This window comes from Micropterus dolomieu, linkage group LG07, assembly GCF_021292245.1.
Source record: "Micropterus dolomieu isolate WLL.071019.BEF.003 ecotype Adirondacks linkage group LG07, ASM2129224v1, whole genome shotgun sequence".
In the NCBI taxonomy this organism is placed as follows: domain Eukaryota; kingdom Metazoa; phylum Chordata; class Actinopteri; order Centrarchiformes; family Centrarchidae; genus Micropterus; species Micropterus dolomieu.
The window spans coordinates 19,441,005-19,464,789 of NC_060156.1; the positions used below are offsets into that span (position 1 = coordinate 19,441,005).

The 23,785-nt window shown below is 41.4% G+C and overlaps 1 protein-coding gene across 13 annotated transcripts in view; it reads left to right on the plus strand.

Annotated features, from left to right (window-relative positions):
* dachd (dachshund d) overlaps positions 1 to 23,785 on the plus strand; it is a 117,980-nt gene that overhangs the window by 77,749 nt on the left and 16,446 nt on the right. For 7 of the 13 annotated variants that reach the window (XM_046054027.1, XM_046054028.1, XM_046054023.1 and 4 more), the window contains 4 exons: positions 2,572 to 2,724; positions 15,899 to 16,071; positions 16,201 to 16,387; positions 16,503 to 16,634. In XM_046054027.1, coding sequence (XP_045909983.1) covers positions 2,572 to 2,724; positions 15,899 to 16,071; positions 16,201 to 16,387; positions 16,503 to 16,634 — 645 coding nt within the window. The remainder of the gene's footprint in view (positions 1 to 2,571; positions 2,725 to 15,898; positions 16,072 to 16,200; positions 16,388 to 16,502; positions 16,635 to 23,785) is intronic. The other 6 variants (XM_046054032.1, XM_046054033.1, XM_046054034.1 and 3 more) reach the window with 4 other exon arrangements.

Below are 23,785 nucleotides of genomic sequence, written 5' to 3' on the forward strand. Positions count from 1 at the left end.
GACCCCCCCCCCCCCCCCCCCCTTATTTTTTTTCTTAAAATACTATAGAAAAAGTAATGGTGAGGACGCACAGGCTGCGGTGCAATAAACCACAGTGTTCTCACAGCCAAAGTTAGAGAGCATCAGAAAGCACCACTGCGGCACCGCTCTGAGCGGCACCTGATTTGTGGGGGGAATTTATCACACAAACAGCCCAGAGGTGATTTCAATATTTACTCGGCAGTCTGTTCTGCATACGTCTCATTTGGAAAACAGTTGACTCTTGCCCATTATACACAAATGAAGGCTGACCTTCAGACTGGGCAGAGGCCACATTCATTATGTGGAGAAGTATCACCTTCTTATGAGGCAATGGCTTTTTTTCCCCCTGCTCTGCCTATGCATATTGAACAGCAACCAGGGCCCATTGCAAACGAGAGGGCCCTCGCTGACATGATGTATACTGTACGTCAATATGGTACTGATGTATTTTAAGATGCAAACAAGGCTTTAAATTATATGCACCTCCATGTCAGTGGCTCAGAGTGACTCTCACCATCTGCCTATCAGCTGGGGATGAGAGGAGAGGGTGCCCAGGCCGGTATGTTCTTGTGTGCGTGTTTGTCAGTGTGTGTTTGTGTCTGAGTGTGCTCATGCTCGTGTGTATCTATTAGAGCCACATGTTCGATTTCTACCTCTCCTTGTACTTGTGTCTCCCCTCAGATGCATGGCTAATAGCTGCTCTTGAGTCCCATCACGGAGACGTGACAGCTTAGTGATGATAAACGCAGACGTTGCCTTGTTGTGCGTCAAACATAAGGCATACCTGCATATCCAGTATAAGCAGCGGCTGTAAAAGGGCAGGTGATATACTGTATTGTTGATATGAGTGATTCCACTAATAGGTACATATCTTTTCCTCACTGTGCATCTTTGATTTTGTTTCTGGGCTTGGCAAGAGGAGTCGTAGGACTCTCCTGAGACACGCCAGACCTAGAGGAGCTTTAGCGCTATCTCTCCCTGCTGTTTGAGACCAGCCTCATGAATAAAGATTTCAGTCACGTTTAATACACCAGAACCCTGGAAATACCACAATGACAAACCAATGCTTTATGATCTCTGCAGTGTGCTCAACATATGTATGTCTATTATGCCAGACTTACTATATCAATCATATCAAGTCCATTTTGATCCATGTAAAATATTGCTATTCCGGTAAATTTTCAGAGATGACATTTGAAATGTGAATGATCATTTAAAATGTGATGTCAATAGTCATTTAGTATGCTCATGAAAATAGCAGCCTCGGGCCTGAGGAGAATCCATGTAAAATTCTCAAAGATATTTGGCATGTTGTCAGAATTTTTCAAGTGATCTGCATACTAAAGACTTTATTATAACTGCTGTATTATGAGACTGAGGCTAGCATAAAACAGTATGATCATCTGTGCAGGCAAGACTATCAGGGTGCAAATATTTACTTTTAATATTTCTGTAGTCTTTTTCTGTACATTAAAAAACTGGCATGTTTTATGTGCAGTTAAAGAAAACTTGTCTTGTATGATAATAATGATAAAACAAACCTAAAAAAAACCTGTCCACATTATGTTATAATCTATCCTTGTGTTTCTGTTGCCAATATGGTAAATAGGGTTTTTTTGCCTGTTGCCTTATTCATTTTCTGCCTCAAATGTCCTGAGTGTGTTTTTTTTTTTTTTTTTTTTTGAGAATGTGATAGAGATGATATTGAATTGCTTACATTCCTACACATTTTTTATGGAGCGTATTATTTATTTAATTTTTACACATGGCCCTCCAAGCATTGAATATACTCAAAGCCATTTGCAAGTGTTAAAGAATGAAACAAAAATTGAATCCTTGGTACATGGTTTATAGTTTTCCATTCTGCTTGATGAACAGCCTTGACTCTCAGAAGAGCCCTGTTATTATGAGACACTACGGTATATAGCCGTGAAGAATTTGAATACCAATGTTAGGCATTATTCAGGGCGATTAGATCTGTTGAATGCATTAGAAGGCATCATTGAAATACCCTCAATAAGATTTTTAAGACACAGTTCTTTCTCTGTATTTGTTCACATATTGAGTCTGTCTCACTTTTTCTCTCCCTGATACCTCCCTTGTCACACTGTATCACTATGCCTCTATTATATATACACATACTTAGTGTATTATAAGTTGTACACACAAAATGCTTGCATCATGCACTATTATCTTGACTACATCTGTTCCCATCAAGATACAAATACATCAATCTAGTGGCGAGGAATACCGGTGTCGGTGAAACATTCATAAAAATCATATGCTGCCACACACACAGGGTTCCATCCCATCAGCATGATAACCTGCTGTGAAGATATCCCCTGTCAGAAGATGAAAAACCAAGCTGTGATCTTATTCCCCGTAGTGTATAAAATTATTCATTGTTTTATTATTTCAAAAGTCCTTTTTCTTTGTTTTTTTTTATTTGCCAGGGCAGGTTTCTGAAAGGTTTTGCAGGTGCCGTGGCTAAGCCCCAGCAGACATGTTGCGTTCTGTAAGCGCTCTGTCTCCTCTGCCTCCTCTCTCCAGGCCTGACAGCAGCGGCGGCAGCAGCTGCCAACGCAGCCATCGCAGAGGCCATGAAGGTCAAGAAGATCAAGCTAGAGGCGATGAGCAGCTACCACAGCAACGCCAACCACCATGGGGCCGATGGAGAGAATGGAGACCTCAGCTCCAGCGTCGGTGAGGATGCCCTTCACACACATGAACGGAAGACAAATGCTGCAAACTATTTCATGTCCCTGTACACAAGCTATTTTAATAAAAGAAAAGTAAATGTCTAGTTATAAATCTGCATCAAAATGCACATATTGATTTAAGTACCACAGTGTATTACAGCCATTGTTCCCTAGAAAACAAAGATAGTACTTATCTCCAATTGAAATCTCCACAAGAGTCCATATCTCAACAAAAACCTCCTCTTCGGGATCCCAGCAAGCAAACAAAAACGCCTCAATCTTACACAGTTATACAATTACACAATCTTAGTGATTCTACGACAACACCGTTAGTTGCCTATCGTAGTCCGGCCAGTGTGCTGCTGGCTAGCTAACTGGCTGTCACTCTTTGCCTCATCCACTGGTGAGTAGATGAGCGCCATTTTTGTTTGAATTTCCTTACTAAATGTGTCTTTCTGTTTTGTCTGTTAAAGTGGCGGTTGACCTGACGATTTTACCTGCCACTGCCAACAATTTACGCGCGGTTATTTGGTGGGTGGCAGGTGCTAATTTCAGTAAATAACAGACTGTGTATACAGGACCTAAAATTTTAAAATTTTACTAATGAGAACTAAACAAAAAGTACTGCTAAGGCTGATGGAAATGTTAGTTTTTTGAGACAAAAAAAATTGCCAGAGGTCACATATACTCCTATATACATAGCTTGATTTCAATCAAATGCATGCATGACACTATACTACTTGTTTCTTAATAAAATGGTGAAATGTTTTTTTATATTCATTTTGTATAGACTGTTAATATCCACCTTAGTGAGGTAAGTCTTGTTTTCTCTTCACGTGTTAGACTTTTGTGTTGAAAGAAAAACATCCTAAATAGCTAAGTGAAACAGTTTCCTAAAGCTATCAGCTTTTAACAAGGTCTAATTGAATTGCTGGGAGAGCATTGCGTTTTCACTATGTGCCATTTCAATTAATTATTAGCCCTAAAATGCAGAAGGATTTTTTGTAATATCACACAGAACCACTTAAGTGTATTAAAGAGAGTGATAATGTATGTTGGTGCGGATTCATGAGCCCATTCCAAATTATAAACCAAATGTAATCCCTGTCGCTTTAGTTGCTAAATGGAGGTTTTGATTCACTTACTGTAATAAATGGCTTGACTCCCGCATACATTTCATCAGTAATACTTGACACCATGGAGCTTATGGTGTGCGAGATGAAAACAGGATGTGTTTCTAAGCAGATTTAACAATGCAAAATGCATAAAGTGTGAGGTCATCACTCCAAAAGAATGGAGTATGTAAAAAAAAAAAAAAAAAAAAAAGAATACGAGCCTACGAGGTCACGGAAATAAAGATAAATGTGAGTACCAACAGCAAGGCTATGGCAATGGAGCTAATAAGAAACTGTTTTATCTTTTTACAATTTAAATTGTAACCTTGAGCCCACTGCCAGCCACACAGGCTCCCGGTAGAATCATAATTCTGGCAAGGGGGAGCAGCTCTAGGTGTGGGTGCATGGGCCACAGCATTAGCTCTCTGAGTGAAATATATGGCAGTGACGCCTCTCGGCCCCATCCACAATCAATTGGATTCTTTTCCTTTAATATTTACTCGCAGCGATGAGATGCTCGTCTGCATGGTGATGAACAGTCTGCCACTGGCGTTTGAAGGTGACCTGTCAGTGAGTATGGACAAATCTCTCGCTCGCAGAAATGTAGAAAATAAATCATTAGGGGCAGGCAGTCAGACAGGGGCCTCTCTCTCTTTGGATTTAAATCAGCTCAGATTTATGATTTGAATTAATGCTTCGTTTGGTCAAAGGAATGGTCGCAGAGACAAATGATGTTTGGTACTGAAACCATCCTAATATTGATTACTGGGTGTCGCAGCAATCTCTTGTTTATATCAAGCACTCTCCTGTGACAGGGTGGCCAGCAGGAGTCATCCTGATAATACGGCGGAGAAATATGGCCTGCTTGGCACCGCAGGGCCATGAAACACAGCTAGCAGCATGCTGTCTTCTTCATCTAGCCCCAGGCTTCCACTCACATGTTTATTTTTAATAAATGTAATTTCACAAGAACACGAACTGACTTACTTGAAAGCGTGATTACAGAATTATTTAACGTTCCAAAAGTGCCTCACTCTGGCCTGCTTTCACAAGCTATTTTGGAGTGGGAATGCCGAATATGTCCAGCTCTCAAGCCCATTATCCAATAGCAATCCAAACATATAAATCACTTGACTGATATAGCATGGAGTGGGCAGAAGGTGAACTGTATTTGGCTGTAGCTTTGTTGGGACTGGACTGACTGTTGTTCACAGTGCTTACTAGGGGTATGACTTCATGCTGTTTTTAAGAGACTCAGACCACAGCTGCTCTCAGGAAATGGACTGGAGTTTTATAATCATCCAGCTTAAACTAAGACTCACGCAAACGGATGTGTTTACTTACACAAATTATACCAACCATGATAGGAATTGATATGATAATGAGCATGCTTCTGATAATACCACTAAGGACAGAGAGCCATTTAATCAGAAAGACTGAGCTACTACATAAACCCATTTAAAAAATCCTCCTTTCGTTAAAGTACAGGTGCCTCATCTCTGTGTTTGTCTGAAGCAGATCTTTGTGAAGCGCTTAAAGCAAAGCACAGCAGAGCCAGTCAGTGAAGGACACTCTGTTCTGTTTGTAGAGTTGGATTGCCTGTCGTTGTCTTTGTGTTGATGTAAATTGAACAGGCTAATGTTTCTCCCTCGCATTAAATATTCATCACAATTAGACCTTCCTGTTTGCCTCAATGTTATTAATTATAAGGAAGAAACAGCCAGTTCAACTTTAGGCCAAAATAACAAAACTGATTATCAGACGGAGAGAAAGAAATAGATATGTTTGTAGACATTTATGAGAAAGAGACAGATAGAGAGAGAGAGACATGAGAATGTAAAGAGAGACAGAGTGAGAGGTGTGTGGGGATGTCTTTGATTTTCTCTCGCACTCTTTATTTGGGCAGAGGGAGCCCTCTCAAAGCACAATGTGGATTGTTCCTGCGCCTCTCAGGAAATGCCACAATTACAGATCACAGACCAAGCAAAACACGTGTGGCGCTGGGCCTTGAGGGGGATAAACAGCCCGCCATTCCCTCCCAGTGCATTGACCCCAGCCACAACCTTCATTACTGGGAGAGAAAATATTGTCAGCTGCCCACTAACAAACACCTGCCAATTTCAAGAGAAGGAATTGCTTTTTTCACCCGCGGAAGGAAAATAAAGTGTTTCTTAGACCGGCAGAAAACGAGTGGTAAGAAAAGATAAGGCGGCGTTCACCGATGTCCTCTGCTCTCTCTCCTTTTTTTTTACTCTTGTCTCATTTACTTCTATGTCTTTCGCCCTGTGTCTCTGTTTGGCCACTGGGTGCTGCCCTGCCACTCATCTGACTCCTCACCACACAACTCTAATGGAGCCGAAATCCTGTTTGTAATTAGATATGGGAATTCCACTCTCATCAGCCAGATGATGCCACAACACGCCGACCAAAAAAGTAGCTGACTGACTGCGCCACGGTGAAAAGAGAACACACAAAATTCACTGCTAACCTTCAGATTTTACTGTACATTTTGAATCAATCCTAAACTTGTAACACCACAGCTAAGCTGTATAAGCAGTTACATTCTACAGCGCAGCTTCAAAACCTGAAAGCCCTTTGTCTCACATCTGTGGCTTCGGTCCAGGCTGCCTGCGCCCAACAGGGAGTGGAGAGCCACATGCTAGGCTGAAGCTGGACGAATGGTGACAGGTACCTGGAGTGTTGCCTGACTGAGAGTTGAGAGAAGAGTTTCTGGGTGAGATGATGAGGAAGCATCATTCTGTCTTCCCAGGGTCATCAGGCTAATTTCTGCAAGCCCCGCCCTCATGCTTGTATGTTTGCGTGTGCACGCCTCTGTGTGTGTATGTGTGTTAGTGTTTGTGCGTGTGTGCATGCTCGCGTGAGAGAGAAAGAGGGGGCCTTGGCCCCTGAGAGCGCTCTGTGAGGAGACCACAGCTGTACACTCCCAGCAGCTAATTGGTCCTTATCTAGCTGTCCCATTCATCTTCATTTTTTACCAATTACTGAGCATTATCTGTGTTCTCAGTTGGGTATGGGACTTAATCCTTTTTGGTTAAGCTGGTGCTACAGCTTGCAAATTTCAAATGGAGAAGGGGAGGGGGCTGAGGGGAGAGAAAGGAGGGAAAGGTGGGGAAGGAGAGGGGGGGTGCAAAAGTCATCACAAAAACAAACTGAAACTTCCCATCATCCCTCACTGGCAGGAAGAAATCAATAAACAATGACATCAGACGAAGGAGAGAGGAAAAAATGGAAGAGATCAATTATTGGCGTTATAATTCAAGTCCTTGTTTGCAAACGTTGCAGCCTCATTGATTAGGCTGTTCTTTGTTGCACTCACCATTATTGACTTGTTAAAACCATATTTTCACATCATCAGTGGTTTTACGTTTGCGGTCACACAGATAACAACGCTTTAAAGGGGCGTCATTAATTATTCAAGATGTATTCATTTTAAAGCACAGCAAGTCCAAATCATCCTGTTTACTCTACAAACAATACAAGTATAGTACATTGCTCATCCAGAAGGTACATCAAGACGCTGCAATCTGGGGCAGTTAGCCTTAATTTTCTGAGATCAATGCATAACTAGGCTCCTCTCTATATGGGGTCCACGCTTGGCCATGCTGCAGAGCTGAGTAGAGTCAGCCTGGAGACCACGCACTAATTACTGGAGTGTTTACTGCTCTGCTGGATAGCATTTGTACAATTCTGGATCGTATCAGTTAGTCATTGTCCTCTGTGCTAGACAGATAAATAAGACATTAAGATGACAGTGTGTATGAATTAAATTACAGTGGGAAAAAATGATTGTCATCAATTATAAAATAAACACTGGTTTAAAATGGGTCAAATTAAAAGCCACACACGTATGTATACTTACAGAACATACAAGCATGCGTATCAGCAGGCAGACAGTCATGCACACAGAAGCAGGACACATACAGAGACACTGCTCCTGCACTTTGATAGGGATCTGTTTGGTCACACTCTCTGTGCCAGCTGTCAGCCCAGCTCCACTGCTGCGATTTAATTAGTCTGTTTATGTCCTTTCTAATAATAAAGCTCTCTGGGTGGAAGGACACATCCAACTAGCTAGCTGCGCGCTCCAACCTGCTAGCTGCACTAGTACTGGTGGCCCGGCGCAGCTAAATGTGGGCCATGATGGAAGATGGTGGCTACTTCCTGCTCTGTAGACAGAACAATGGCCCTCAGGCTCAGATCTAGTATCACCCCCTACTCAATCCTAACCTTAACCATTAGGGGATAAAGCACATACTGACCTGATATGAGTGTCTAGGGGCAACTTCATCCATCTTCCTCTCTAGCTCTCTTGTGGGAGCCTTTGTCAGCCGGAGCTCTTGAGAGGGAGTAGATTGTAGCCATAGGCTGAATAGAATTCATTTCACGAACATATCATAACACCTCTTTCATTGCGATAGATTATTGTCTTGTCTGATTTATGCAATTACAATGTGGCTTGTTTATATTTTCTTTATTGTGATATCAAAGCTGCGCTGGACAAATGGACTCCGATTAAGCTGCAAGTGTTGGGGAAAAAGGGGAGTTGTGTTAGTAACTGAATCAGACACGCTGAGCTAGACAGAGAGTGGCAGAGTAGACAGACAGCCTTCCAGCCTGAGTAAAGAGCTTGATGGGTCTCTGTCTCTCTCTTGGGCTTTGGCCCTCACCATCTCTCTATTAGTCTGCCAGGCTCATGGGAGCCAGGTGACAGATAAGTGAAGAACGACACACACATTTTAATAGACATTTCAAAAGATAAACCTGATAATCATTTCTCTTTTTAATGAAGTCTAATGTCCTCGTTCTAATTCCAGTTGCGTCGGCTGTTAAGCATCAGCGTAACACTTGAATATGCATGATTGGGAAATTGTGAGGCACACTGATGTAGCTACAAAATACACAAATGCAGACAACTGCAGAAATACATTACAATAACAGGGGGAATTGATTAAACATTATTTCCGTAATGATCCATATCAAGTTCTATCATCTTTGAGTGGCAGCGGAGGTGCAGCATTAAAGAGGGGGATAGACACAGGGAGAGACAACACGCAAGGCAAACCTAGTGTCATGGAAATATTTGTATGATTGTCTCTTGTGGTTAGTTCACAATAGCAGGAGCAGAGCTATAAAAAAACAACTGACCAGTCGAGTTGTCATCTCTCATCAACATTAGGCCTCGTTCTTCATTAATTGGATAGATTAATTTGGAGTGCTTTGATGTGGGGGTGATGCATGTGTTTGGCTGTCCCCTCCTCACTATTCTCTGTCAGGTTGAATTTAGCCAGGGAAGGGGCTGACCTTTGAAAGTGAAGAGATCAACACAATTTGAAAAGACAATGTCACTTGGTGTAAATGTGATATGTTGTAATAAATGACATTCAACCTTTCAGTGATGATGAGCTTTCGCAGGTTGGAGTAATGTGAAAAATGCACAGCGTGTAATTGCATAGGATGTGGAGCAGTTTTCACATACACAGCTAAGATGGTGCTGCATTAGAGGCTGGATATCACATGCTCTCATTTCACTATGTTTATGTCTAGAGTATAGATAATAATATTACTGTGTACACAATAACAGCGATGACAATACAGTGATGACAGCAACAAAGTGACAATCTCTTTTACTGTGATTACCCATGTTCTATTGCCCGACTATGCCGCAATCAGGGGCAGAATCAAAGAGCATTTGTGTGATAGAAATAGTTGGTTCTGTTCCACAAAAGCACTCTGTTGGCTGCCTGAACCGAAAGGTGTTTCTTCTCAATTATGATATGGGAACCCTCATCCAAATAGAGCTATCAGCCATTCTGAGCCCAGACATCTTCACCATCACACAGCCTCTCCTTTGGGACCAAGATAAAGAGAGAGAGAGTGAGCAAGTTCAAACAATGTTAAGGAATTTCACAATCTCAGCATGTCCTTCACGGTGTGAACAAACAGAGGAAGGTATTTCTCGGTGAATAGTGTTTAGAATCCCTAACAAAATGCTCATTCCAAACAAAATAATTGAAATAACTTCAACATAATGTTATTTTATATTTTATTTTATCTGTGCACTTAAATGCAATTAAATCCAAACCAACAACATTTTTATGATGGCACTGATATAAAATTCACACATTACAGTCAGTTCACCTTGAACTTATTTGCACTGCTGTAATCTGTAAACAATACACTGCATTACTGAATTTCTCTCATGAGGTGGTTGTAATGGAGGAAGTGAGAGCACAGGAGGTAGTGATGCTAATTTTGTAATTAAAACGGATGATCTGATGACCACATGCAAACTGATCCCCCCTCTTCCACCAAACTGATATGACGGCAGAGTGGGCTGTGATTGATAACGCTTGTCAATATATTTCATTTCAGGAGCCTTAGTCAAATGACAACTGGTTGTCATTGACTGAAAGCAATCTTTTTAAAAGGGGAGCCTTTGCTAAGTATCAGATGAAAATGATTCCTCTGTCTGCTTGGGTGTCACTGTCTGTAGGAGCTTTATTGATTGGGCTTGAATATATTGCACCCGCAGTAGTAACAGCTGCTAGTAATATCTCTCCTCTCCTTCTGCTCTCCTCTTCTGCTCACAGCACTTTCTGTGCCACGGCTTATTGTCAGTGATCAGATGTTGGTGCTCTCATGCCGATGTAGTGTATTTATCAAGAGTGATGTGTGACAAATGTAAAGTGAGCCTGGTTCCGGCCCAAATTAGAGAAGCAAACAGTGTTTGCTAATGTGTCCTGAAGGCCTGGCTGTCCTGGCCACCCCCAGACATGTGCATGATTGCGTTAACTAAACCCACCATTGTCTCCCCGGCTCTATACACTCTGTGTTATCAAGCACAAGGATGTTGGCATTGGTTGGTAAAGGTCATTTACTGTAATGAGATTTGCCACATGCAAGCATATGGCTTGATTATTGCCCTGTTCGTTAACATTTTCAGCAAAGAGACAAATAGACAGCTAAAACGGGGGCTGGTGCGGGGTGGGGCGATGGCGAAACGTGTTTAGCATTTTCTCTTCGAGCATAGGAAGAACTTTTTTCACAACAGATCTGCCACAGAGATGATTGATCTTTCAATTTTCATAAGGAATGTGTGCCATTAGAGCCAAGGATTTAAATTATCCTATAAAAGTTGCCTGCCTTAGATTTTATACACTTAAAGGACAAACACCTCTGTCTGTCTCCTTGATAATTTCTACCACATGTTACACTCCAGTGGTTTGGTTAGGAAAGCAATTATGTTACCTCATCAAACCAGAAATGTTTTCTTATCATGGTTTCTCTTACATTACATTGCATTAGGCATCTTGGCAGGAAATCTTTGCCCATCTGTATCACTGGAAAGTGTATCTCTTTATCCTGGCATGCTAAACACATTTTGTTTGTTGCTGTGAATTAGCTCAAAATGTTGTCCAATCATCTTTGCTTTTGGAATGTAAAGAATATTGTTTGCATGTGTTTTTCTGCCTGGCGGGCTACATGTGTACAAGCACCTATACTCAATTATCTATACTGCATCGTTGTCTGAGCGTGTACCCGTATGTTTTCATGTTTTTCTCTCCTTGTTACTGCGAGATGTATTCTTTTTATGCGTCCGTTTGCGTGTTTGCTGTTGTGTGTGTGTGTGCGCGCGCGCACATTCACGAGTGTACAGCAGGTATTTAACAAAGGCAAGATGTTTGCTTTATTATCAACATTAACTGCGTAAACACAAAAGGCTTCAAAGTTTCATTCAATGACACTGAGGGGCTGTGGGTGGCTACATCAAAGCTCAATACCTTCCTCTCTCCCCCCATTTTAATGAGAAACAGGACTCACCAGCCTTGACTGAACCTGCCATCTGTGTGTGTGTGTGTGTGTGTGTGTGTCTGTTTTTTCTTGTTTGCATGTGAGTGTGGGTGTGTGAATGCGGGAGCAGTTGTGTTTCTGTACATGTGTAAGTATGCGTTTGTGTTGTGTAAAGTGGCACCACGATGCCAGACAACATATTTATGGAGGCTGTGTCTTATGTTTGATCTAATGGCTATAAGGCTTCCTCCATCTCACATGGCAGGGCTTCTGATTTTGGAGGAGATTAACAGTTATAGTAAAGATGAATAGCTGATTAGTGCTATGGAGAGACCTCTAAATGTCTCGCCGGATGACAGACACTTTGTCATGAGCCATTCATTTCCTTTTGGAACTGGTGTGCAAATCCTTGATACGACCACAACAAAGACTCTCTATGTGTGTGCACCGCCGTCTCACCTTTGTTGGAGAAATACATACACGACATGGGGCCATTTTACAAGCGCAATTAGGAGGAAAACCGAGATTGTTTTGCAACGGCGGACTGCATATGCATTGTGCAGTGAGCCAGTTCATTTAGCTGCTTGACTGGAATGGTCCTGTTCAGTTTGACAGATCAGAAGAGGAAAAAAATATCTCAACACCATGAAAACCAAAGGCTTAGTGCCGAGCAAATCAGCCCTTTGTCTTGTTCAATTCAAATCAAAGGATAACCAGGAATGTTTGTTTGACAACAGCATTTACAATGCATTGTTCTGAAGCCCAGAGCCTCCCAAACAAAGACAGATAGGCTTTAAACAAGTCATTTAATTAGCACCGGATCCCCAGCTTTGGCTGTGCCAACCAATTATACATTCCTGAGGCATGTGCAGGTCCTATTTCATGGGAGTGAGAGGCAGATCCTCTCCAGCCCTGTCTCTTACAGTACATCTCTCCCCTTCCATTTAAGAGAAGGTAAATAGCCCAGACAGACAGCTTCATTAGCCAGCGTCTGAAGAGCGCAGGGCCGATTGTCGCTTAAATAGTGCGCTTTTACTGCAGGCCCAGCCGGCGACCTCCGATCAATTACAGCTGACATTATTGTTTGTCGGAAGCTTTTTTTCCTGGACAGAGGGAGTAAAAAAACGAGATCAGGCTTGAGCTTTGGCTGGAAATGTAATCTTCCCCCTCTCTTTGGTTCTTTCGCTCCACAAACAATAAATCATTCAGTTGAAGAGATAATAAAGTGCCAAGTAGGAGCTAGTTTAATTTTTGTCAGGGGAAATCTGTCCACAACAGAGTTAAGGGTAAGGGGCTGGCTGCTCCTCCATACCATTTTCAATGACAACAGGCTTAGTTTCTTTTTTCTTATTTTCCTCTGTAGGGTTGGACAGCCAGAAAGGCTGAAGTCCTGTTTAGATGAAGATTAACTGCTGCACAAATCACTGCAGGTTATCATTTCTGTCATCAAAATAAATTACTGTTCTCTTTCTAATCATTTTAAAACATTCAACATTCAATCTTCTTTCGGTGTGATTCTTTTAAGTATTGGACCTACCGTCAGCCGTGCGGTTTGGTTCTGATGTAACAGCTTTTTAATCATGTTGTTACCAAGGGCTGTTTTAATTCATTCAATTCATCCTCCGTGATTCAGATCTTTGCTTATCCATGCGTGAACTCCCGAGCACTGCACGACATAATAGCTGAGCTGTTTATATTGGTATTAAGTGATTTGTAGTTTTAATGATGGTAAATAGAAGTTCACCTTTGCAGGTCCCTCAGGCTTACTTCAGGTAAATTACTCCAAATGCATTGTTTATGCCCTTCAGGAGAGAGGGGGGCAATTGGGAATTCACCTCTCATCAGATCTGAACTTCTGTATCAGAGATAAACACAAACTGACGAATATGTTTGTAACGGTTTGCCCACTGGAATATACACAAAATATCTAGGTGATTAATGAGTCTGACTAATGCTTCTGTTTTTGGAAAAGAAATACAAAAGAATCCCTGTTACCAAGTTAGAAATTGTTTCTCAGTGATCCTTTTATTTAGCAGTCTAGCAAATGCGAAGAAATACATATGAATGAAATGAGAACACTTAACTGTCGGGCTAAAATGCCAGGTTCCTTGAATAAACCAATATCCTTCTCACCTGGCTTCTTTCAGCAACAAATAAAGGGATTTGGTGGACCCTCGTTGGTCTATGGCACATTCCCCTGCAGTGGCCTGAATGGGCCTTTATGGGAGAAACACTGCTTTAGGATGGGGTGACATGAAAGGGGCTGGACAGGCACTGAAAGCGAGACTAATACCACTTAGAGCGAACAGAGGTCCAGTGTTTCCCCACCACGCTGTCTTGTCAGGTGGAGAAAAATTCATATACCATCAAGTAAAAGATATAACAAAGATGCATGTAGAAGGAAGTGATTAACAGAGAGAGTACATGTTATTGTAGGTGATTGTCCACTTTTTCATTTCTTAGTAATAGTTTATTGATGTGGCTATGCGTATAGCCGTGTTTGATTGAATGGGTGTAATGTATCCACCTCAAAGGCAAAATAAGTCTCTTCATTCTGGCCCTTGAGTGGCCTTGAATGGCTGATAGGTAGCCTAAACCTCTCCATGTTGTCCTACAGTAAGTACCCCCGCAATCAGGCCCTCTGTGGTGTTTTTTAATTGAGCTTAGCCTGCTGAGTGGTAATTGATTCAGTCTGAGCTACAGCAGAGGCGCTGATACAAGGTGCTGCTTGGCTTCCGCCTTTCTTTAATCTCCCCTGCTTTATATTGTTTGGGTATGCTCGCCACTGAGAAACTGCATGCCATCTTTCTTATGGAAATCAATGCTTCTTTTGGAAGGAGGAGAATGACAAAGAGGAGTTCTTCTCATGTCCTTTCATTTTCAACCAGTGTCCTTCTCTTTAGAGGCTTCGCCATGCAGATCTCCTTGCCCTTTGGCTACTGATGTTTTGTCAGAAAAGAAGAGTGGAGTTGTTTTGTGGATCAGCTTTCTGTAGTGCAGTATCTTTTTTTCCCCCCTCTTTCTTTTACGCAGCTTTTTTACCTTGAACTGGGCTGCCAAGAAAAAGAGAAAAAAAGGAGTGAAAAATCAACAGAGAGGCTCAATCAGATCCAATAGTGTCTATGAGGTTTTCTTTAAAGGATTTGAGGAAAAGCATCTGAGTGGCGGAGGAATGAGACCAAACTGTTCCCAGTCACTTTTGATCCTGCCAGTTCAAAGTCCCCATAGAGCAGAGGGAGAGGGAGGCGGGTGCCGTGGTTGTGTATGCGCGTGTGTGTGGGGGTACAGACACCTAGCTTTGACCTTCTGTGTGCGCTCATGTCCTTTGAAAGTTGGCTTGTTTTCATTAAGCCATTCAGAAGCACAGTGCAGGGCCACAGTCTGAGTAACTACTAACCCCTATGGTATCTTTATTAGACGTTCTTGACATTTTTGGACTACTAATGGTTCAGTTTTCCCAATTAGGCGTCTATTGCTAGACAGCAATTGAATAATTTAAAACATTTGTAAGATATCTCTGATGTTGTAATGGAATAATTTGTGTGCATATAAAAGAGAAAGAGAAATAGTGAAAAATCCCATTATTGTGTGAGCAGAAAGTAACTTTACTTGTTTTAGTCTCACACTCTCTCTCTCCCTCTCTCTCTCTCTCTCTCTTTCTCTGCGGCCTGAAATATAGGCTGGTATAATTAGCCTAAAGTCATTGCCATACTGTGGTCTGATGGTACTTGTTTGTCATTAGCACATTTAACTAGTCATTTGGGTAATGGCTTTCAAGATTGCTTTTGTTTTTACAGAGATATTTTTTATATGTAAATATTGAGACAATTTCCATAATGTGCCCTTTTTATTCATCATAGAATAATTGATGCATCTTTATTGCTGTGTAAACTTTGGTCTTTGAATGACTGTGTATATAGTTATCATCCCCATTTTCTTTATTATTATTGCAGTAGTATCTATTATTAACGTATGTTGTAAAACATTTATGTGTATTATGTTAACATGGAAAGATAGCCGAGAAGCGATTAATCTGAATTATTCCACTTTTTCTCTAATGGATGGCAGTGTAAAGCTTTAGTGTTATTGGACACCAATTTTAAAGGGGAGCTCAGTGGTGGGAATTGCTGATTGCCGAATGAACAGCAGCAGGTTTTGAGTTTTGAGCCAGAGCTTTAGAAGTTTCCCCTGTGAATATCTCACTCATAATATGCATCATTGAGTAACCAACGACCTCTTCATGTGTCTCAGGCCTGGAACTCCCCTTCATGATGATGCCACACCCCCTGATCCCAGTCAGCCTGCCCCCAGCCTCTGTCACCATGGCGATGAGCCAGATGAACCACCTCAGCACCATTGCAAACATGGCCGCTGCAGCACAGGGCCAGAGTCTGCCCTCCAGAATGGTCACCTCTGTTATAAAGGTAAATTTATAAACTAAACTAAAGCAGCAATGTCACATTACCAGGTGGTTTAAGTATAACCTCCTGTGGTGTTATGTTTCCATCTGTATTGGATATTTATTTTGTCTGTGTGTGTCTGTGTGTTTTTTGTCACTGCTGGGGTTTCAGGAACGTGTGCCGGACAGTCCTTCCCCTGCTCCCTCCTTAGAAGACAACAGGAGGCCCGGCAGTCACCCGTCGTCCCACCGCAGCAGCAGTGTGTCCAGCTCCCCAGCCCACACAGAAAGCTCGTCAGACAGGATACGTACGTCTCTTTATAAGAGAACACAGATAAATGGTGAAGAAAAAAAGCAGAATGAGCTGTGCAGAATGCTGTCGTTTTTGTCTAATTTACAAAGACTGAGTATAAAAACTACTTCTTAGTAACGTTCCCAACATCACCCTCTCTCCAGCGGCACACCACAATGGCCTGTCCATGAACCATGCCCTGCTAGGCCTGTCCCCCAACATCCCGCCTGGGCCTAAAGAGGGAGACCTGGCCCACGACATGAGCCATGAAGTAAAGAGGATGCACACTGACAAAGGTGAGTCAGGTTTCATTTTTAAAAAAAAGTTTCATAGAGTGGTCAGAGATGCATGACAAGGATTTTCCAAATACGCCCTCCAAAAAAATCAGAAAATGACAGATGTTGTGAGAAACAAGTGACTGAATGCTGCACGTTGGCTCTACTTGACGGCCTCTGTTCTATAAGCCAATAATAGTTGCATTTCTGAGAATTAAGTCTGATAACAAAAATGAGGGCTCAACAATTTAATGAGAGCAGAACAGGTTTGTGAGTCTGTATCACAAAAACAGGGAGGACCAACTATAGTTTCAGTTTCAAGTCTAGTCAATTTTGAAATACCCTTTTTGGACCAATTGGAGGGGAATTTTACCACAGAAAATAATCTAGAAGGAAGTGTAGACCCAGTAGAAAACATTTTCCATTCCTAGTGTATTTTTTCACCAAAACAAACACATAAGATTTCTAGAACTCTGCTTTAAAGCCTTAAAACTGATAATATAGTTTGAGAAATGCCTTGGACTCGATTTGCAGTCAGCCTCTTTATTCTTCCTGCTTCCAATGTATGTTGTAGATTGTGTGACTATAACAGTACTCTTAAACTAGTTAGTCAAAGATATATATGTGTATAAATGTTTGGATGAAATGTTGCGCACATTATGCTTGTTTTTGGATCTCCACAGTAACACTGTGTTTACAGTGTTTTACATTTACTGCACATGTCAGCCCATACATTACACGTGCTGTCATGACATTTAAAGACAACCTCTTGCAATAGAAATCTACAGATAAACTGCATTGGTTTTTACATATTTATGCAAAAATTACCTGCCTTTTTTGAAAGGTTCAAATCACTTGAAACTAATTTTCACAGATTTGTACATTGCCATACACCCATGTCCTCTGCTGTAATAGGACATTGTTCCCCGCAGTTACAGTTAATAGGTGTGGACAGCTCAGAATATTCCGTTAACAGATAGAAAAAAGAAAAAAATGGTCAGAATTATTAAAGAGCTGCTCCGAGTCCTCTTAAGTAATTATAAAAACATTAAACAGTGTGACTACTGAATGTTATCAGAAGAAATAGGTTTATTAAGATTTTCACACAGATTTTGCATTACTAATTTTTTAAATCAGAATTTTATATACCAATATATTATATATATTTTAATTTAAATAATGTATAGAGCAGTAGACTTGCTCACATGTGATTTTTCCGATCATCCCCATTAACTCTGAACTTGGAGGGGAAAACATTCAAAATTCTGAACCTCAGTTACATTGTCATGAGCAAATGTTTTTATTATTAATTGCTGCCATTATTTCATTAGAGTTTTGCTGTGCTTGTAAAAAAAAAAAAAGAAAAGAAAAAAAGACAAAAGATAGAAATCTACTACCGTTGCGGATTAAATACAAAATGAAGCAAATAATAGATTTTAGTATTCTCTGTTGGTTTTGAGCTGAGCAGGGGCGGGTTGTGCTGTGCTGTGCTGGGTGATACAGGGTGGGGTGAGGCTGATAATGATATTAAAACCACTATGGAAATCATTGGGCTGTATGTTCCCTGTTGGCTATGCTGACGTGAAGATCAGTGTTAGACCTTCACTCACAGGGTGTGAAGCAGTGAATAGTAATAATTAGTGGGATCATGAGCTGAATTTATGGGTCACAAACTGTCTAACTGTCTATGCTGATGTGTATGAGTGGGTGTGGGTGCGGGGTGTGTGAATGTGTGTGACAAAAAGAGAGCAAACAGAGCAACACAGAGAAAGGAGGAGGTTGAACCAAAGATCCACATACTAAATCAACTGAATGTTTCCTCAGTAGCAGAAATCTGACTTCTTAACTGAAGTGCCTCCTCCATACTCAGATAATCAACACAAATGGACTGTAATTTCTTCGCAATGTTAGAGGAGAAAGCAAATGACCCAGCAATCCACACCAATATTCTCGCTAGTTGACCCACACACATCTACCCACAAACATGCGCTGTATTATCTTTGAGATTGTCAATTCCTAATATGTCACTGGACTTGATTAAGATTCTGAGCTCTCCAGTGTGTGCACCAGAGGTCTCGGGCTGTGGAAAACATTTTTATAAAATAACCCATTAATGCAGAGGAGTGCAACTAAATTAGTTACCAATTTGCTGAGCATGAATTAATGAAGAGAGCTTCTCCCGGCTCCCACAGTTGTAATTTTCATAATAACCCCAGACCTTTATTTGGCAGGTTGTTTAGTTTTTTCGTTTGAAGGTTTTCATTAGTCTAATGAGGACTGTGCAAGGGCGAGCAGTCAGCACAATTTACATGAGGAAGCTATCATAATAAATGAGGCAATTTGAATAACATGCACAGGTTTATGCAGCGAGATAAGAGAGATTGTAGCAGCCAGATTCAGAGGTAACCAATACATTAGAACCAACTAATAACCAAAGTAATTCCAATAAAAGCTTTAAGTGAAGGGAATAAAATTAATGATAGATATATTGAACTGTAATGATATGATACATGATGCATTAGATTAATAAAATAAATGTGTTCCATTGTTAAAGAGGGGAGAGGCCTCACCATCCGAAGCTTTGTTTATGGTGAGCATTTTAATTAGGCTTGTTCATCGCATCAGTTTGTTTAGATAAATGAGATAACATTCCAATGGTTTAATGATATCTCTCCACTTGTTTGATCTTTATGATCCTGGCAGAGCATTAAATTAATCTCTTGCAATGCAGTCTTAGAACAGAGCACAGTGGGCGCAGAGGAAGGATGCAGTGCCCTGGCTCATATGGAGGCTATTTAAATAGCTAGACACCTCAGAGACAGCCACTATAATGTCACATCACTCATATCCTATGAACATGTCTCATCTTTTTCATGTCATCTCTGCTGATGAAGGACAAAGCCTGTTTGTTGTTGCCTAAAAAAGATTGTTTCCAAAGTTGTGTCACCCAGTGCAGAGTAACCAGATGGTTACTTTTTTTTTGGGGTGGGGGGGGGAGGGGCTGTTGCTTGAACTCAATAATTTTTTGTCCAGATTTTGCCAAAGAAAAAAGGGGAGATTAGATGATGTGTAAGAAAAAAGGCTAGTAGAGTCTCACATGTGACTAATTGAATTGCTTCAAACAGAAAGTCTGTGGTGATAGCTTCCGACAAGCCTCTGTCTCGTGAAACAGCAGGTAGCTGACAAACAAGGGGAAATTTGAAAAGGTACGGAAGCCTTTGGCTGTAAACTCACTCTGGACATCAAACACTTGACATCATCTTATTTCCATGGGGAAAAGGGTGTTTGAAACACAAGCCATATGTATGTACGTCGAAGTATAAGAGTTTTCTGTAAATACCATGTGGCAGTTTAAGCATTTTGCCAACGACCAATTTCACCACTTTACCTCAGCCCTCCCACTGCGCTTAAACATGCCACATCACTTTTATGCCGAGCTAAAATGTCTGACAGTAGTGTCAGAGGCAACTACGGTATGTAAACTGATTCTGTAAACCATATTTTAAAAGTGGGTGATTCACTGGTAATGTGATATTGGCACTTCCCTGGTAAACATTATATATCCTTGTTGACATAACGGGAGATGCACTCTTCCCAAGCATTAATGGATGCTTGTGGTGTATTATGTCACCTAGAGGTGCATCCTTTCATACTTGCTATCAACTGGGCAATCGTTGATGCATCGAGCACTGGTGTGACCACAATAGACAAAGCTGATTTGCCACGCCTTTTCTTTGTCAGGATGCTGTCTAGATGTCCAGTTGATGTGCTTAGGGCTGGGGTACTGTGCACTGTCTGCAGTCCCAGTTTACTGCCTGAATGATGAAGTGGAGCAGGTCCCAGTGTCACAGTCTATTACATAGAGCTGCTTTGGGCAAGGACCTGTGGACGCTGATGGGCTCATGTGGAGGGGTGGGATGTAGTTTGAAAAAAAGATGAAAAAGACAAAAAAAGTGATTTGATGCCTTTGTAGTCTTTGTTCTGTTCCTTCTTTGCATAAGCATTTGCAGCGATAAAAAAGAAGTCAGGGTACTTCGGGTCAGGCAAAAGTTTCGGGATCAGTTTTATGCTCTTTTTGCGGTGTAAATATTTCACTGACATTGATGGTATCCCCCATACAGTATCATTAAAAGTTCGATATGTTCAGTGTAAGCTCCTTCTCTTCATCTTTCTGACTTTAATGCATGGTGTTTTGTTCAGTCCTCCCGATGTCCTTGGCGTTGCAAGCTTCAAACACATGCTGACTACCTGACTTTCCCTAAGTCAGGAGGCAAGATCATTAGCCATCACAACCCCGAAATGTGACTTGGCAGACAATAATGCTTTATGATCAAACAACTTGTCAGTGCGTCCTGTTGAAATGAAAGAGTGCAAAAAAATAATTCAATAGAGGATCAATCAAATTTCCCCAGCCCATGTGAGAGAGATTGCTGATGGTGCAGAGAGGGGCTATTCCTTGAGGACATGGGAGTTCATTTGGATATTTGTTCTCCCCCTCATGAATGTTCCATTGCGTGACACCATCTCCTGCTAATCACATTTCACTGAAAAGGGGGGATGCTTTTAGGGACGTTGAAAAGAGAGAGGTTCTTTTTAATCTTTGAAATGCCTCAAAAGTGACAGAATGCTTTCTCCTGCCAAGACGTGAGCCTCGGATGGGGAGATAAATATGCTGTGGTCAGCTAAGTGTATCTAGTGAGCAGAGAGGCAAATTTAATAATGCATTATCATTCACTGGCGAAGGTGAAATCTCCCTGTCCATCAGAAGGCTGAGGCCTGTTTCATGTTACCCTTCACTGCAAATGAACAAGTGCTTTACTCAGCCATACCAGAGATGCACAGTAGGCACCAGTGCTCTACTATATATGCTGCTCTGGACTGTCAGGAAAACAGGTCTGTAATCAAAGCAATCATCTATCTGTCTTGACTGGAGACATTAATGATCACAGTCCTTATTCCTGATAAAATGTTTTGAACAATAACCTTCTTTTTTTCTCTCTTTGCTCTGAGAACACAAGGTGCGTTTTACATATCTGAGCATCTGCTATTATGCAGATTATGGGAACATATTTACCCGGATGCCCTTGGACAACAGCATTAAACAATTATGAAGATTATGTACAATGCAGAAAATTTGTGATTCAAAACAATTCATTGCTTAGCAGTGGCAACTGTTGCAGACAGATAAGGTTGACCCTGAATATGTATTTCTGTAGTTTTGGAGACATTCTGTGAGGTTGTTTGTATAATTTAATATTTACATGTAAACAGTAATTAAGTGATGCTGCCGACATGCCAGGGCCAGGCTCTGCCAAGGTAAACACCAGCCCTAGTAGTTTGCCACAGTCCATCATGTTTACAGACTTGCAGAGCCGAGTGCTGTTTGTGTGCTCTTCCTTGGCAAAGCCCATAAAACACAGCCAATTGGATGCCGAGTGTTGAACACAGTCACTCTTATCGTCTGGCAGTCTACTCGCTGACTTGAGGACATTGTGAGTCAAACCTTTAAATTTTCACTCTGCGATAATTACGCTGCTATACTTGAGCTTTTATATCCTTTCACTGTGAAAGTAAATCATTCCTAATAAAGAGAGGAAGAATAGGGGGCGGAGGGAAAAGTGCTTGAGGACTAATTCTCTTCACTCCCTCTCTCTCTGCGCTCTATTCTGCTTTTTGAAAGCCTTTCTCTGAGTATTCCAGTCACCTTGACTTTGCAGCTGCAGCCTTACAGTATGTTGCTTATCCCGCCTAACCCCAGCCTGTCAATTAGGTGTTTAAAAATTAATCTCTTTAACTGGAAATACCATGCCAGCTTTCTTCCGTCTGTAAATGAAGTGTTATTAATTCACACAGCGCAAAGCCAGTGTTATGAATAATGTTAGCAAAACAGATTTCCACACGTTTAACACGTCGCTCCTATTAAAACCCCTTAAGTATTTTTATAACTGTGAAACCAGGACTGCTAATGGATTTGCATCCATTTTTGAGTTTCTGTACGAGGCAGCCACGGAGCAAGTGCTCCTAAGCCAGGCCTTCTAAAGTTTACATTTCCCATTTCCTCTTTTGTTTCTTCATCTTCATTTAAAAGCAGCTCAGTATATCCAGTCTGGATTAGCGCCAGCCATCGTCAACGCTCGTTCAGCAGCAACAGAACGGCATCGCCTCTCCCTGTAGGATTGCAATGACACCAATGTGTCTCCCTGTCCCCCCTCCACTCCCAAACACAGCAAAGCTCTGATATAGCAGCAGGCTATCTGGCCAACCACACCAAGCTAATACTTGTTCCATTAAAACCTGGTGATTATGGGGGATTTCCTCTCTGTTTGTTTGTTTGAATACTTAATTATCAATATGTAATTGGCATGTGTATTGTGATGTTGGGTGCGTATTCGGTGGCATATTTTACTGGAATGCACATTGCTATCGGGTAGAAACAGGACTCCCCAGTCACTGTCTAAGTTAAGCTGCATGAGAAGTTGCTCTAATGAATTAATAAATGCTAAACAAGGGAGAACTAAACAAAGAGTGTGAAATAAATGGCTTGATGATTAGTGGGTCAGAGAGATTAGTGGGGTATACAGTACAAATGATCCCCTTCTGAAATGGGAATGATTCAGGCAAAATACCCAATCAATAGTTTGGGCCAATTTAATCTCTGGGATTCAACTGTCAATAAATGGACCCGGTCAACAGAGGTCAATATGCAAAGACAATCTAAACACCTTCAAAGTGCCTCACTATAGTGTCCTTCTTCGACTATTATCTTCTTGACAGTTTGGGCTCATAGTCAATAGATGAATTACACAAATCTATTCAAGTCTGCCTGACTGTCATTTCCTTTTTGGAGCCACAAGTTTATTCGTGCGCCTCCAACCTGAGCCATACCTTCCTGGTTTAACTAAAAACTAAGGTCATGGATTTAGCACTATGATCTCTAACCTTTAATCACCTTGCCCCACTCAGTTTCGCCCATTCTGACTGATCGTCGCTCTACCAAATGCCATTTTGTCTCCACTACTGTTCGTTTTAAGAGCTCATTTGAAGGTGCGCGCTGGCAGAAACAAAAGTCCTGTGTGCTTTTATGCAGTCATCACAGTCAGCCAAGCCTGTAATCCTCAGAGGTCCGATAATGACATAGCCCCTGCATTTATTACATGGAGGAGAGGAGAGAG